The 16164-nt window shown below is 37.3% G+C and overlaps 1 protein-coding gene across 1 annotated transcript in view; it reads right to left on the reverse strand.

The window, feature by feature from the left end:
* Positions 1 to 16164, reverse strand: part of LOC107583807 (proline-rich membrane anchor 1-like) — a 29005-nt gene that overhangs the window by 2034 nt on the left and 10807 nt on the right. Inside the window, exon 3 of the mRNA XM_016270145.1 lies at positions 5992 to 6124. Within this exon, the coding sequence (XP_016125631.1) occupies positions 5992 to 6124 (133 nt within the window). The remainder of the gene's footprint in view (positions 1 to 5991; positions 6125 to 16164) is intronic.

Here is a 16164-nt window from a genome sequence, read left to right on the forward strand (position 1 = left end):
TTGTTCACAATATTACTGTATGTATTGTATTTTTGATCAAATAAATGCAGCCTTGCTAACAAACAAACAAACAAAAATCTTGCCAATCTCTAACTATTTCTCTAATGGCAGTATATAACTGTTTCAAAGGATAGCTCATAGTAAACGGTCCAAATTTGTTGACTTTCATAGTATGGGGGAAAAACAGCTGAAACATTCTTCAAAATATCTTCTTTTGTGTTCTGCAGAAGAAAAAGTCATATTGTCTGGAATGACAGGAGGGTGAGTAAATAACAGGATATTTCATTTTTGTGTGCATTATCGCTCTAAATTATCATTACTTTTCCTGCTGTTTGATTAGATAGCATATTATTATGAACATAGACCTTGTTCCTGCTCTTCAGCTTCTAAAAAAGACCTAGTGTTTCAAACCTTGAGCAACAAATACAGCTATACCTTCAACTGAATTCCTTGTCGAGATTTATTAAATGTTCAAAGGTAGCTAGCGCTCATCTGTTGTGATAAACACAGTCTCTGTCTCTTGGGCAGGACTGATGAGACAATCCCGTAGCTCTGCAGGGGCCATCTGTCACAAGATGCCCCAGGCTGCAGGCTTTCCTATAAAGACGTCCTCTTACTTTGCATGATTTACACATGGGAAAAAAACTCTGCCTCATCTGATTTTTGAAGGGTGGAGTGGGGAAGGAGGAGGATAGCAAGAAAAAAATGCAAAGGAAACTTGCTATCCTCCTTCCTTTCAGAAGTCAACACACAGGGAGAAATAAAATAGTTACATTATCCTTGACATAACATTAAATAAAACATAATTAGCTTAACTGAACACAAAGTTTATAGAAGCATATTATAAATAAAAGAAGAGCTGTAGAGCTACACTGTAGGGCAGGGTCACTTAAGGACTGGTCTTTGTCTATTTGACACACTTGACGGCTGGATAAATGAGGAACAATTCAATGCAAATGGAAAACGCAGACTCCATAATGAATAGTCAGATTCTTTAAGCACAGAAGACCCTTTGGATTGATCACATCATCACTGTCTTCTCAATTCACATACATCCTGTCTGGAACTCCAATGCATAAAACTACTGTTTATGCTTTTTCAGCTAAACAGTAATTTTCCACTGAGAGCTTGTTTCTGTCCCCCCTCCAACCTGCTAAAAGCTCATGGACTCCAGCAGTCGTGCGGATGTCCCTCGAGTCGTGTTGCTCTACTGCACCGTGTGCAGATGCCCTGACAGTTTCTCTGTGGACCGCTCAGCTTATGTAACGTGCCAGGACGGGAAGCCAAAAACTCCTTTATCTTTCCCCTGAATCAGCACTGAGCCTGCTCGTTTGCACACTCTCTCTCGCTCTGTTTCTGCTCTCTTTACCACCTTTTCTCACTGATGAACAGCAGCACCTGAGAGGTCCTCATGGCCATTCCCCAGACATTTTAGCACACTGTTTGGTTGCCTGGGTCGTACGTGACCTCTCCTCTGAGATCAACACATAAATCCTGTGGGAAAATTTGGGCCAAAAATAAATGCTGATCAGGAAGGATAAGTTCTGAAGCATAGCTGAAGTTATAAAAACAAGCGATAACTTGTAAGAGCCATTCTCTTCCTGTGTAGATGCCTAAAAACTATTTATACTCTAGTGACAAAGATTTTTATATATATTTTTAAATTATGATTATTTTGAATATGTTAAAGTTTGGTTTTAGAGACATGCTATAACAGCGTGAAACTATTCATTTCTTTATTGAGTGTACCTTTAAAATTCAAAGCTGAATGCAATGTACATAAACAGTCTACATGTAATCATACATTCATATAACGCTCACGGTTTCTTGTTTGGTAAACACAGGTTTGAATCCTCAGTGTTTCAGTTAGTATTTTCTCATTGAAAAGAAGCCTGGAATATCACTGCAAAACCTAAAAAAAGCCACATCCTCACCTCCAAATGTGGGCCTGGGCCCTTAACAATACATGATGTGTAGTACACACATGGCAGAGAGCTACACAAAATATTACAGGTAAAGGTAAATATTTTATAACCTGGCTCTTTGGAATAGGCACCAGAATGTATTCATTTCCTCTGAAAATAAACAGAGTGGGCTGAGATTGTTTCCATACGACTGTAGGATAAGGATAAGGTAAATTATGAATAAGGTAAATGATGCTGTACAACTGTTATGCAGCATGCTGTCATGTCCCCATCCAATCTTAATAAACTGGATAGAATATTTAACACATTTGTCATTAATCATAATACTCAATTATTTTTTATCACAGTATCACAATTAAACAAACTTAGAAGTGATAAAATATTATCTTCTAAAATGAAAGAAGGCAAATTTATTAAACAACATAATCCCATGTTTCCCCCCAATATCTCATTAAAATCTTTTTAATATAGCATATTTTCTTGGGAATATTTATTGATTTATTTTGTAATATCCCTTTAAAATGTGTAAAATTTTGGTTTGTGGCATTGGTTGGTTTGTGTCTTCAAAATTCAAAAGATACTTAAAAAAATAAATTAACACCAAGCTGACTGTCAATCCCTCACTTAGCAATTATTTTAGGTCTTTATTTCTATCATGTTAGGCCTCTTGTAAAGTTTCTTGTCATTTCTTGTAAAGTTTAAGTGCCTGAGCTTAACCAGAGCATATTTATGAAAACCTGGTGTACTCTTTTAGAAATCACAATTTTATTTTTCACAATTATTTTATTTTTTTTAATTAGAGAGTTCAAAAGGTACTGAATAACAAGTTGTCCAATAGTAGTACTGTCTAGAATGTTTATTACCCTCAAGCACGAGTGCAACATACACTAAAATAATAATCAATAAGAGATGTGTTCCAAGGTGTACAGTATGTGCAAATTTTTTACCCTGTGGGAAAAAAAATAGAAAAAGGCTGACAGTACCTAATTTTGCTAATATTTTATTTGTAATTTATAAATATATCTATTTTAGACTATTTTAGCCTTTTTAGCCTCAGTGTCTCATAGAGCACTTTAAACACAAGCCTAAATCTAATAGCATTTTAAATGTGAATGAAGTTCACCCAAAAAGTTATTTTAGGATGTGTTGACTGTAACTATGCATGACAGCATTTAACAGTGCTGCATGTTCAGCAGAGCTAAAAGGGTGGGGAAAAAAGACAAACTGAAGTTATGTTTGCCCATCTTATCCTGAGGGCTCTGAATGTGTTTGTTTAGAGTCTTCGTTATCATAATTACACTACCGTTCAATGACCGGGATGCTTTATCATTTGTTTACAGCGGTCAAAAATCACGAAGTACCACATTTCTCTCCTCTAAGATCTATTCTTCACTATATGCACTGAGCAACTTTTCAACAAAACTGCTTTAGCTTTCCCCTCCAGTGCCTCTAATTCCATTAAACTCATTACAATAAGTGAGCCACACCAGGCTTCAGCATGCAGAAGCCATAAAGCAATGATTGGGGTAATAATCCGAGCCTTCACTGGGACATTTTAGCGACTGTTTGAAGAAGCACCATTTGTGGTGCATCAGTCATTGGGCATAGCTAAATGATGTGTTCGCATGCATATAAAGGAAGGCATTAAACATGTCTCTGTCTTCATTTTGGCAGACTGGGCAAGCTCATTAGTGGGGAAGTAGCTGCCAGCTGGGTTTTCCTTTGGGAATTGGCTTCCTTATACCAAGTTCTCAGGCAAAAAAGAGGCAATGTGTAACAAACGAATTCACCAAAACAGAGCTCATAACAAGTCCCCGTTTAATAGCCAGGAGGGGATGTTCCACAGCTTTCATAAATAAAAGATTAATTTCCAGAAGACTGGAATGTTTTAACTCTAACAGATTGGATCCACCTCCACTAGTTTCACTGGAATATCTGAATAGTTTCAATTTAATGAGAGTAGCTTCGGGATGACACGAACCAGGCCAAATATAGTCAACTGATGCTTATCACATGGACTCTGTTTTTTGGGGGGTGAGGCAATCAGTTCTGGTCCTGCAAGCCAATTTGTCAACAAAGCATTCCAGTTATGCTAAAATATACAGCTATGATGCAGATATAACAACCGTTATGTAAATCACCTTTTACGAAACTATGATTAATGAAACTGCGTACTTATTTAATGTTTTAATTATGCGTGTTACCATTTATCACAAGCAATAAGGCGCAAAAGGTTGCGCAACTACAGTCACAGTTGCACAGATTGCAGGTAATTGCAGTGTGCTGACTCTTCATTTGTGAATTTTACAAAAAAAAATATTGCAGAAACTTATTGCACAATTTCTTCCTCCCGTTTTGCCATGGGAATACCCTGGTTATCACTTGCATGAGACTCCTATGGGCCAGAAATGACTTTCAAGCCATGCAACCAGCCATTAGATGTTTTATAGATGAAACCTGATGATACCTCCTATGTAGACCCACCAATTTAGGAGTGTTGTGGCTAAAGATTGAAATGCTTGAGGATGGTTGGACACCAGCTGATGATACCAGCAAGGATGAGGCATCTAATGATATATCATCATCCTAAGCCAAGTGTGAATTCACTTTTGCAAATAACTTATCTTTTGTATATTTCACAATCAGCACCCAAAAACTAGTAAGGTTTAAACAATAAATGCAGCAATAAATCCTCATGATAAAAAGACAAAGGTTTCAGTGACATGCTGTACTATCACAGATAAAAATGGTATCACAGTGGCTCTCTTTTTACTAAAATTGTCTTCTCTTTATGGCCAGTCTTGGCTTTATATGGGATTTTATTACATGGTCAGGTTTTCACAAAATGGTATGCAGCCAAAAATGTTTGAGTTAACACTATAGCTCTTAAATAAAAAAATTAAAAAAGTGTTGAAGCTACTGCAGAAAGTGATATAGTGATAGCATATATTAAAGGTCAATGTTTTTTTCATTAAAGAAAAAATGCTTACTGACTCCAACCTGGCAGCTGAAAGCTTTTATGATTACCTAGAAGAGAAATAAAAAGATATATGATACAGCAAAATGCAAAATAGCAATACATCTGCTAAATGCATTTATGAATGTATTTCTGCTATATGAATTGTCATAGTTTAGCCCTGGATGTATCAAAGATAGTCTGGGAGCCTCTTTCCTTTTTCGCTGTGTGAGTGATTTGGACTGTCTGAGGCCATTTCCCTGTCTGCAGCTGATTTGACAGGCCTCTCAATTGTTCCCTTGACAGCATGTCACTGGTACCAAACCAAAAAGCAGCTTAAGGCTGACACACCACGCAATGCTTATGCCTTCTACTGCACCATCAGTGCAAAACACATTCCTTTTCCTAACCATAAATCATAGTCATTGTTTTTCCTAATGTAGGAAGGCGACAGCCTCATATCATCTCAACTAAAATAACGACATTCACAATTCATGTTTCAGACAAGAAGTGGAGATATCATCTTTTTGCCTTGTTATCTTGTTAAATTAAGGAAGCATGAAACTGACACTGATAAAACGCTAATGGAATTTTCTCTGTTTATCTGTAGGCTTGTATGGTGCTTTAAAAAACAAAGTCAACATCAACCTAAAGGTATAGTTCACTCGGAAATGAAAGTGTTGTCATCAGTTACTCACCTTCATGTCGTTCCAAACCTGTATGATTTTTTTTTCTACTCTTGAACATAAAATATATATTTTTTTAAAGTTATTTTTTCTAGTTGAAACTTTCTTCAAAGTATTTTCTCTTGTTCCACACAAGGAAGAACTGAATTTCAAACAAAGGCAATGACCAAAACGAACCTCTAATGCTCAAAATGCTGTGCATTTAATATTACATGGCCAAAATTATATAAAATGTGTAAAAAGTTAAACAAATTACACAATTCTCACATATTACTAACTTCTGTTTTTGCTTTTTTTTTTTAATGTGGTTGTGAAGTGAAATGAAGACCAAAAATAAACCAATACAAGAGACAGAATGAAATGCATAAATAAATAAATAAATACATACATACATACATAAAATATCTAAAACTACATCTTATACCTCTTGATGGCCTTGTAGCAAATGATGGCAGTCAGGAGGAGGAAGACCACAGATGCACAGCTTACTGTCCCCAGTACTAAGATCTCCATCTCTCTCCTCCATGGCGTTATGGGGGATACAATGGAGGGAGCCACTGGAAGAGAGACAACGTGTTAAAAAGCATGCAGAGCACAGAACAATAAAGAAAGAAAGAGGATATGCAGGATAGAGATGTGCAAAACTGCATCAACTAGTGGGTCTTAAGGAAGCCCTGAAACAGCTAGACGAAGAGCAACAGAATGCAGGGTTCACATTTTATTTTACACTTTACATGCCATCTAAAGAAAAATCACAATGCTCATGGCAAAAAAATAAATAAATAGAAACTCAACACAAAACAGTGAGATGGCCAAAGACACCTGTGTACATGTGTGCATAGACCAACATTTATGAAGTATTTCTGGAGCTCAGTTATACAGCAAGATCACAGGTGTTATAAAATTTGTTATAAAAGTGGTGCTTTGATACCTGTAGCAAAAGTACATTTAAAGATGCAAATTCACACCTTTGAGTACCTTTGACAGTTAGAAAAGACAGCTTCACTAGTTCATTAATCAGTTGTTGGACCTGTCCCTATAATGTAGAGAACAGTACTTCTACCATTATCACTCTCATACTAGTTTCTTATACCAATACAGTCTGAGTGCCCAATCACAAGGCTGCAGCATTCTGCTCTACTCCATTTATCATTCCATATCCGAGAGGCGCTTTATTTGGACCATTACACAGCCGTCTCATCCAGAAACATATTAGTGCTTCAGGCTGCTCTACCTTTCTCACCACTTTAAAGTTTGGATGAGTTTTCTCTGGTTGGGAACTAATAGTGGCACCCTGCTTTAGTGAGCAGTTTTAATGGTACTTATAAAAATGCACAGGGGAAGGCTAATTAACAAGTTCATTGCCCTTATGAGCACGCAGGGCTACTGTCTCTTCTCTCTCACTCTCCCTTCCTCTAGATCTTTGTTTCTCGCTTTCCATTATCGCATTCCTCACTGTTTGCTTTTTTTCTAAATACCTTTGAGAATTGAGCCTCAGATTCAGATGTATCTGTTCTGAAACTCTGGCTGTTGACAGTCAGTATATGGGATTGGCAACCACATTTATTAATAACCGTGAGTCTCAAATTCTGTTCATGTAACAGCTTACAGTAGCAGCTCAAATACTGTCAGTATGATAGTGACTGAAAAGGGGAAGCTGGTACGGGAGACCATTCTGGAATCATTCCACACATTTTCTCCTCCGAAAAGTCACTAAAGCTTGTTCTGGTCTTGAACAGCCTAGAACCAATTACGTCAAAGGCCGGGAGGCCAAAAACAGCTCAGTCGAGCAAGAATCACACAAATAAACTATAATGCATGATAAATTCACAACCTGTTCCAATGTACATTACATTGCATAAAATCTTTTATAAATATGTGTGAACATTTGGGGGTGGTAAGAATTTATGTTTTTGAAATAACTCTTCTATGCTTGACCAAGCCTGTATTTGTTTGATAAAAAAATACAATAATATCGTTAAATATTTTTACAATGGTAAATAACTTTATTGTAATATATTTTTTAATGTTAGCTTAAACACAAGTTAAATTTTTAGCAGCCATTACTCCAATCTTCAGTGTCAAAGTGATTTAATATACTGATTTGGTACTCAAGAAACTTGTCTTAATATTATCAAGGTTGAAAAGCATTGTGCTACTTAGTATTTTCGTGTAAACCATGATCAATGTTTTTCAGTAATCTTTGACAAATTGAAAATTCATAACATCTATTTGAAAAAGAAAATTTTTCTGTAACAATGCAAGTCTTTGCTATCACCTTTGATTAATTTAATTGGTCCCTGATGAAAAGTATACATTTATTTAAAAACGAAAAAAAAAAAAAATCTTACTGACCTCAAATCCGTGTATCATTCGATCATTTTTTGTTTAATATTGAAAGTAGAAAAATTAGAAAACGGCTCCTTTTTCGTTTTTTTTCCAAAAAACGAATAAACAGCTTGAATATTCGATTTCTACATGTGGGCGGGAATTAAACGCCCCTTTCTGCTGATTGGTCAGCCGAAGATCAAACCGTGCCTTCATCAGTTCTTCTGCAGTATCATGCAGCAGATTTAATAGTCCTCCACTGCTGCAGTGGTACGGATTAATAACCCATTTTATCAATTTAAAATTTTTCATCAAACAATCAGACTAATGAATAGCTCGACACAACTCGTACCAGGGCAGAGTCTAGACAGGGCTTTCTTCTGTGTAGACCAGCGGTTCTTAAAGTGATAGGAGGACCGAGAAATAATTTGCTATAGCCTGAAGTATTTCCAGATAGTAAAGTCGTTTGTTTTTTTTATCATGATACATAGGCCTACTGTGATTTATTCCAAAGTGACTTATATGATGCATTTAATGTAAAATAATCTAAATGAAGCCTTTTAAAAGACGAGTATTCCCTGTGGTTCATGTTTGTGGCATGCACCAGAAAGATGCTCAAGGAGACCAAGACGCGCTAAAGCAGCGCATTCTGTTGTTCTCTTTATTTTTCAAAGGCATGACATTTTGTAGTTATTTTGAATGTAACGTTACACAATTAAAAATATACATTTTACCATATGACTATAAATATTAAGTTAGTATTAAGTTATTTCCCCTCGATGGGGGAAAAAATCCAAGTGAACATCAATCAGTACTCAATATTAATTTAACTGCTTTAAATATGACTGCTGCTTATTTCCTGTGCATTCTGAAGGTATTCTGAGGGTTTGGTGAGAAACAAATGGAAATAGCAAGTTATTATATTTTATGAAAATCTTGCATTGCAGTGCTGCGCACAAGTGCATATCCTTTTGCGATATGCCCAGCTGATGCAAAGAATAGAATTTATATCTACACAGAAGAAAGCAATGTCTAGACTCTGCCCCAGTATGAGTTGTGTCCAGCTATTCATTAGCCTGTTTGTTTGATGAAAAAAATATTAAATGTAGTTGCAATAAATGCGTTAAGAATCCATAACCTGCAGCAGTGGAGGACTATTAATCTGCTGCGTGATACTGCAGAAGAACTGATGAAGGCATGGTTTGATCTTCGGCTGACCAATCAGCAGTTAGGGGCGTTTAATTCCCACCCACGTGTAGAAATCGAATATTCAAGCTTTTTATTCATTTTTCCACCCATGAACGAAAAACGAAAATTTAAGCTGAATTCTTGTCTTTCGTTTTTTGGATAAAAACAAAAAAAAACTAAAAAGGAGCCGTTTTCTCATTTTTCTACTTTCAATATTAAATAAAAAAAACGAATGATCGAATGATACACGGATTACCTCAAACTTTTAAACGGTTTTATTATTATATTATTATAATAGTATATGTGTGAACTCATTACACTCATAAATTCTTACCCGTTGCATCAAAATCAGCTGTTAATCATAGATGCGCTGAATGAAACATTAAACTTGATGTGGTAAATCATAGTTAAGGAAGTTAGTGAAAACGTGGGTCAGTTTTGAGAAAGGTTCACCATTCTTAACAGCTGAGCACTGGCTCCAGCATAAGAATCAGCATTATTTCAATGGAAAAGAGCAGTGGTACACTGTGACACTGTTACACAGAAGAAATACTACATCACTCTCTGTTATTTCTCATTATTCTCACAAACCTCCCATTAATTAAAGGGAGTGAGGTATTAGCCTGGCGCTTCAGAGTATAGATCACTGAATAATTGTCCCTTGGGTCGAGACCAATGCATCAGCAACTTCATATGGGCTTCTCTCTTGCTGTTTATCATCCTGATCGATGCACCCAAGCCTCACTATTTTAATTTAGAATGGATGGAAGAAACACAAACATATAACTGCGGAAATAATTCAAAGCAGAAAGTAACTCTTGTATTGATTACCAAGTCAGATTTTTTACTGATGAACTTCGACACACCCGGAAATCAAAATACATTATAGAGAAGGCAGAAAGCTTCAGGGCAAGTGAACAGGTCTAGATGAAGATGACCTCAGTGACCTTATTTAAATGTCAAAGTAGACTTGTTCATTTGTAAAAACATCTACAAGAGGACGTATACTGGTTGATTACACATAGGGCTGTCGCGATAACCACAATATCGCAATACCGCGCTATTGACGAGCAAACCGCAGAGGAATGCAAGAACCACAGTAACCGCGATTTTTGCGTGTTTTCTTTTTTCGTAAGGTTATGCCCTTCTTATTTTACACTTCATGCATGTGGACTGAATATTAAACAAGTTAGTAATGATAATATAATGCTTACCATGCTGATTTGTACAGAGGCTCCGTAGATTTGCACTTAACAAGCCTAAACAGACAGTGAATGAGAGCGAGATCGACTGAGCGCGTGCGATTACTTGCGTCTGTCCTCCAGGCCGAGTCATATATATTTGTGAAGGTAGGTTGTCATGTCCAAGGAAAGCGAAGTCTTAGCATCGACGCATAGCTGGTCAGCTTAGCCTTCTAAAGTGGCGCTCAAAGTTAAAATGATTTCAACAGCGTGTTTCATTACGTCTCTTTGAATGAATGAATCAGCGTTTTTGAACGTGTAATTGAATGACAGTCATGTTCCACCACCTTGTGGCGCAACACTGTGACTGCACTAACTGACAGCCCGTCTAGAGCATGCAGGAGGAAATATCGATAGAAAGTCTCTTGTCCAGTCAGATTAGAAAATCAGATTACAACTAGGCTGGTCGCATTCGGAGTGTCCTACTTGCTTTTCTGAAATGAGACAGCCTCGATGACGTATGCAGCCTTCGAATGCGACCTCCGGAGGACGCAGCCTTCTAAATGAGACACAGCTATTGTCTTCTGAATATGACCTCGTTAGTTATATCGTAACACATACATACACACACACACACACACACACACATATATATATGACAGTAATACTGCATACCGCGCTATTGAGCCACTCAAAATTACCGCAAGGGAAATTCCCTCACCGTGACAGCCCTAATTACACATCTTTAATACTTACATTAAGACACCATACTGCAAGTACATTTCCCAGTAATTTTATTTCCTCATTTCAACAAAATTTGTCTGCTTGTATAGGCTTCTCTGTGTCTTCTGCTCATGCTCTCTGTCTGATAACTTAGAGCAAAGAGCGAAACGACTAATATTTGATAATGAGTGTACTGTCTGCATGGAAGAATGGTCTGTCCTCAGAAGATTCCTTAGTCTCAGATGGCCCAACACACGCTGTGTGTGGGTGTTTAATGAGAAATGATGGCTGCCCCAAAGAGATGACCTCCAGTGGCAAAGAGCGTCTAGCTTGAGCGAACTCAGTAATTGGACCATTGTGCATCTGTAGGGAATGTATGGAGCACGCAATGGGAAAAGGGACACTGTGATCCAAAAGGAGGTGCTTAGACTCTTAAAAGGATGAAAATTCTGTTATCATTTACTCATCCACGTGTTGATACAAAAGATACATGTCCCTGTACATTTTTGTTCATACAATGAAAGTAAATCGGACCATTATATTGAAAAAACTGAAATATTCTTCCACATACCTGCTCTCGCATAATGCAGAAGATAGTAAGTCATACAGGACTGGAACAACACAAGAATGAGTTTTAATTTCTGGGTAACTATCCCTTTAATTATTTATTCATTTAATATGAATTAATATTTATTATTTTAAATATGTCTACTCAAGTGAGGATTTTAAAGTCGGCATGAAACGGAAGTTACGATTGTCTTTTCTTCTCTACTGTGACGTATATCCGAGTGAAACGGCATCTGAAATGAGAGGGCGGGACTTGATTTCATCCTTCGGGAATTGATTGGATCGTTGGAAGGTGGGGCGTTGCAAACAAAATGGATGCAGATCTGAATGCCAGTTTGCAGTGGTGGGGGATTTCTCTCCACTGGATTCACAGCCGACACCCAAGCATGAATAAATGCTGTAGTTATTAAGGATGACGAAGACGATCAATGGCACAAAACATGCCTAAACAGCGAGAGAGAGAGAGAGAGAGAGAGAGAGAGAGAGAGAGAGAGAGAAAGAGAGAGACCGGAAGAGAAGGTGAGTCGTTTTGAGAGGGAGGTTAACGTTTTTGATTAAAGATTACGAGGGCACATTAAAAGTGCAATAGGTGATTGTCTTCAGAATTTTTTTTTGTTTATGTTGTCTCTGGTATTCTGATCTGTGAGCGTAATATGTGTTCAGGGGGCGTGGCTTTGGACGGCGATTGCAGGGAGGGTGGGACGTTGGCTTTCAGTGCTATCAGGCTAAAGTTAGCATTTTCCAAGATCTCCTACTGCACCTTTAATTTTTTTTTTAAATAATGAAGTACACAGAATTTTTTTTATAATAAACACTACAGAACTCCATTAAAAAATAAGAATTTTCCATTTTGATTTCATGGTGACTTTATTTTTGAAAAGCAGTCACAGTTCAGGAAGCAGGAAGTTCAAGTAGTACTGCAGTGAGTCAGCAGAATGTTGTAGCCGTTCTGAGTGAGGCTCTTTCAAAAAAAAAAAAATTTCTTTACTTCTGTTAGACGCAATGTCTGTGATTACGCGATGTTGAATATATTGTGTGATTCATATAAGAATGTTAGTTTTATATAATTGTTATGGTGTATATTTTCTTAGTTTAATTGTCTTTATTGCCAATTGATAATTTTAAAATTTCATATTTGGTAATTGTTTTTTTTTTACTTTTACAGTTTCACAGTTGAATCATAAACTTCAGAAATGACTTGATGCCTCCGGCGAGGTTTTTTAAATCACTGTTTAACTTGCTAGATTGTTAGATTCCAGAGAAGTCTAATAAGGTCAGTATAGAAATCACTGGACAAAATGTGCTTCAGCTCATTAAGTTTCACCAGAAAAGGCTTATAATATCCAACATTAAAAGTATGGATGTAAAAGTTTAATGCGAGTACCTGTAACTTGTACACTGTGAACAGCATTGTCTCCTGTCTTAATATTAATTAATTAAATATTAACTGTATTAATATTAACGGTAAAAGGTCTTGAGGCAGGTGTGACACACTCTCTATTACGGATTAAAAGTGTAAGTGAGAGTAAACAGGGAGAGATGCAGAGACAGGTGAAAAGCGTTTGGTTAATAGTGAATATTGCGCGACGCAGCGAGAGTGAAAAAGCAGACTGGTAATTAATATTGCTATTTAAATATGACAGGCTCGTAACTCCTAAGACATGGGAAATACAGCTGCAAATGGACTTTGCTTTTTCATTTGAAATTTGGCAGTCACTGTGCGTTCGCGAAAGCGAAAATGCAAACGCTAATGCAGGATTTGCAATTGCATTTGGATTATGTCACAATTTATGCGTCCACATATTGAAAACGCAATTGAAAATACAATTTGCTATTCTATTTGAAAATTGTCCGGAATATCGTTCCATACTGCAGACCTGGATCACCTAGGATTTAACTGAAAGCCCCCACTCACATCCTTTGTCGCCCGAGCCACAGACCACTTACGTTTGATCGCAAGCGCAAGTAGGGAGGGCCTCCGCTCTCCTTCTACAATGGGAAAGTCTGCAGGCAGAGGGAAGGAGCAATCGTGGGCCTCCATCCCTGTGGGTGGCTCATCCACACTCATGACAAAGTGCATCCGAGCAAAGGTCAGTGCAGAGCCTTCAGGCAACTGCTGCTTACCCCATCCTACCTAGTTAGTCATACTCAAACAGGAAAAACATCACTCCATCATCCAATGATGATGAGTGGTGAAATGAAAAAAATAAAAAGTGAGTACAAAGATGATTCAAAAGCTGTGGGGGTGTGAAAAGCTAGATGAGATGGTGAGGGTGATCGATGAAGGCGACTCTCTGAAGTCTCTGGCACACATCCTAAAGCCCTCTTTAATTAAAGCTAGGAGCCTTGTGCAGGGCCAGACCTGCGAGCACATCCTGTCCGTTCGGTTGAGGGGATGTGACGGAGCCAGACCGTGACTCCTGACATTCCTCCACAACTCCTGACATTTGCCAGCGGCATTGGGCTGGATGCTCAAGAGGGAGAGCACGAGCTAGAATAAAATATTACGTGACTTCAGCAGTGTCTTCTGTTCATGTATCTACACATGTACATAATCACTATGTTTTTAACAACAATTTCTTTGATTTTATTTGTATTTTCAAAACATATCAAAGATACTTTTTAAGATACAAGATACTTTTCTTACTCAGGATAGTCACTGGCTGTCATTTTTTGAGTTACAGTAAATATTGTTACATAATTTGCTTGCTAAATGTTCCAGGCAGCTCATGCTGCACCACTGAAATCTAGTCCCGCCCAGATAGGAAAGTCTGTGGATATTTTTCATAACACTTCTCATTTATTTTGACCTTTGGTGAATACCGTAAGCTAATTTTCTCGTTGTGCAACCTGGTGCACTTTCATTATGAATTTAGACCTTTTGCCAAGTTTCTGAGTGAAATAACAGTTGGTCGTTCGACTGCCTGCTGGCATCCCATCCAACATAAAAAGCTAATTAAATCAATAAGTAGAGCCCGATCCCGGAAACTACTCAGAAAGAACACTGTAGTTGTAGGTCACGATTCTCGCCTAAATTAATTCCTTCCCTTAATTATATACAAGCATATAAATAAATGTACCACCCACATTCAAACAACAGACCAACCTGCTTTATTGAAACAGAGATCCCAATCCCACCTGAATCAGGCTTTTTATGTAAATCCATTTTAATTCAGAAAACGAATTCCGTTCTATCAGTACTTAGTGATTAGGGCTCCGACTTCTAGTTCTCTTTTACAATATCTCAGTTTAATTATTGATATACTTTTTTACAATTTAAAATCGCAATTAAATGCAAGTAGCTATAGATCTTTACTTCCATTTGAAATGAAAAAGAAAATCAAATGGGCAGGGACTTTGTTCCATCCATCGGTTGTTGATTAGATTTTGACTGTTGCACTCACAAATAGAGGCAGATCAAAATACAAGCTTGTAATTGATTGTAAGAAAGGGGTGTAGTTTAAGCAGACTAAATGATAGGAAATATCATCATGATACAAGTCTGTCATTTGACAGGAAGATCAATTTATAACATTTTGATTTATAATTACAAATTATGCATAGATGAACCATTCACAAGCATTTAGAACATTTCATATGAGCAATTATAATAACCAAAAAGTTTGGTATATGAGTTTGTAAAGTATGCCAGACCAGAAACACAATCAATCTTCAAACATATGGTATCCTGAAGTAGGCAAAACAACACAGCGAAGACATGACACAATGAACAAAGTACATAACATTAAATCCTGATTCTAATCAAGGCAGCAATTTGTTTTATCTCCTGAGATATGCGCCCATCCCAGATAGCATTGTTTATATCGACAGTTTTAAAAGCCCAGTATGTTACTCCTACCTGGCACTTTACTTTTTTATACTTCTTTATACTGTAGATGTTACCTTCATTTTTCATCCAGAGTCCTCACCTGCATCATAAAGTGTACTGTATCATGAATTAGTTGGTAACAAAAGAAAAAAAACTAAAAGGTGAAGAAATGCCTAGTAATGTTCAATGTTCAAATACAGAAAAAGGAACACTACAAATAAAACATTCAAACTAAATGCAAAGTGCTGCATCATGAGAATTGTGATCAGCCTCTCTAGTATGTAATTAACCTAAACTGGAAAGTATTAATCAGCAGTGCATTAAAAAGCTTTATGGCCTCCCTTCCAATCTGAGACTATTTGAGGGTCTTGAACTTATTTGCAGCTTACAGTACCATCATGTGCACAGAGCAACTGCATGGCTTTCCGCCAGTGATTGTCAATCTGCTAATGCTCCTCGATTACCAATGTCCTCTCAAATAAGACAAACTGGATCATGGGGAATCAATCCATGCAACATTAGCAGATAGGCTCGACAACACATTGGACAGAGGGGAAGGTGAATGCACGAGTGTGTGAGTAGAGGTGAATGGCTCCTGATTCATCAGATTCTCTACTTTATGCCAGGTGAATTTCTCAATTTCACAGTCAGCGAAAATGTCAGTAGGTGTTACACCCCTCATCCTTCTGCGCTATGGTCCAGTCATCAGACACCGGACAAGATCTTGTGAGTATGAGGGAAGGTAGCTTTAAATTTCCTTCAGTGTTTGGAAATATATTTG

This window comes from Sinocyclocheilus grahami, unplaced genomic scaffold (genome assembly GCF_001515645.1).
Source record: "Sinocyclocheilus grahami isolate Dianchi unplaced genomic scaffold, SAMN03320097.WGS_v1.1 scaffold5.1, whole genome shotgun sequence".
NCBI classification, from domain to species: Eukaryota; Metazoa; Chordata; class Actinopteri; order Cypriniformes; family Cyprinidae; genus Sinocyclocheilus; species Sinocyclocheilus grahami.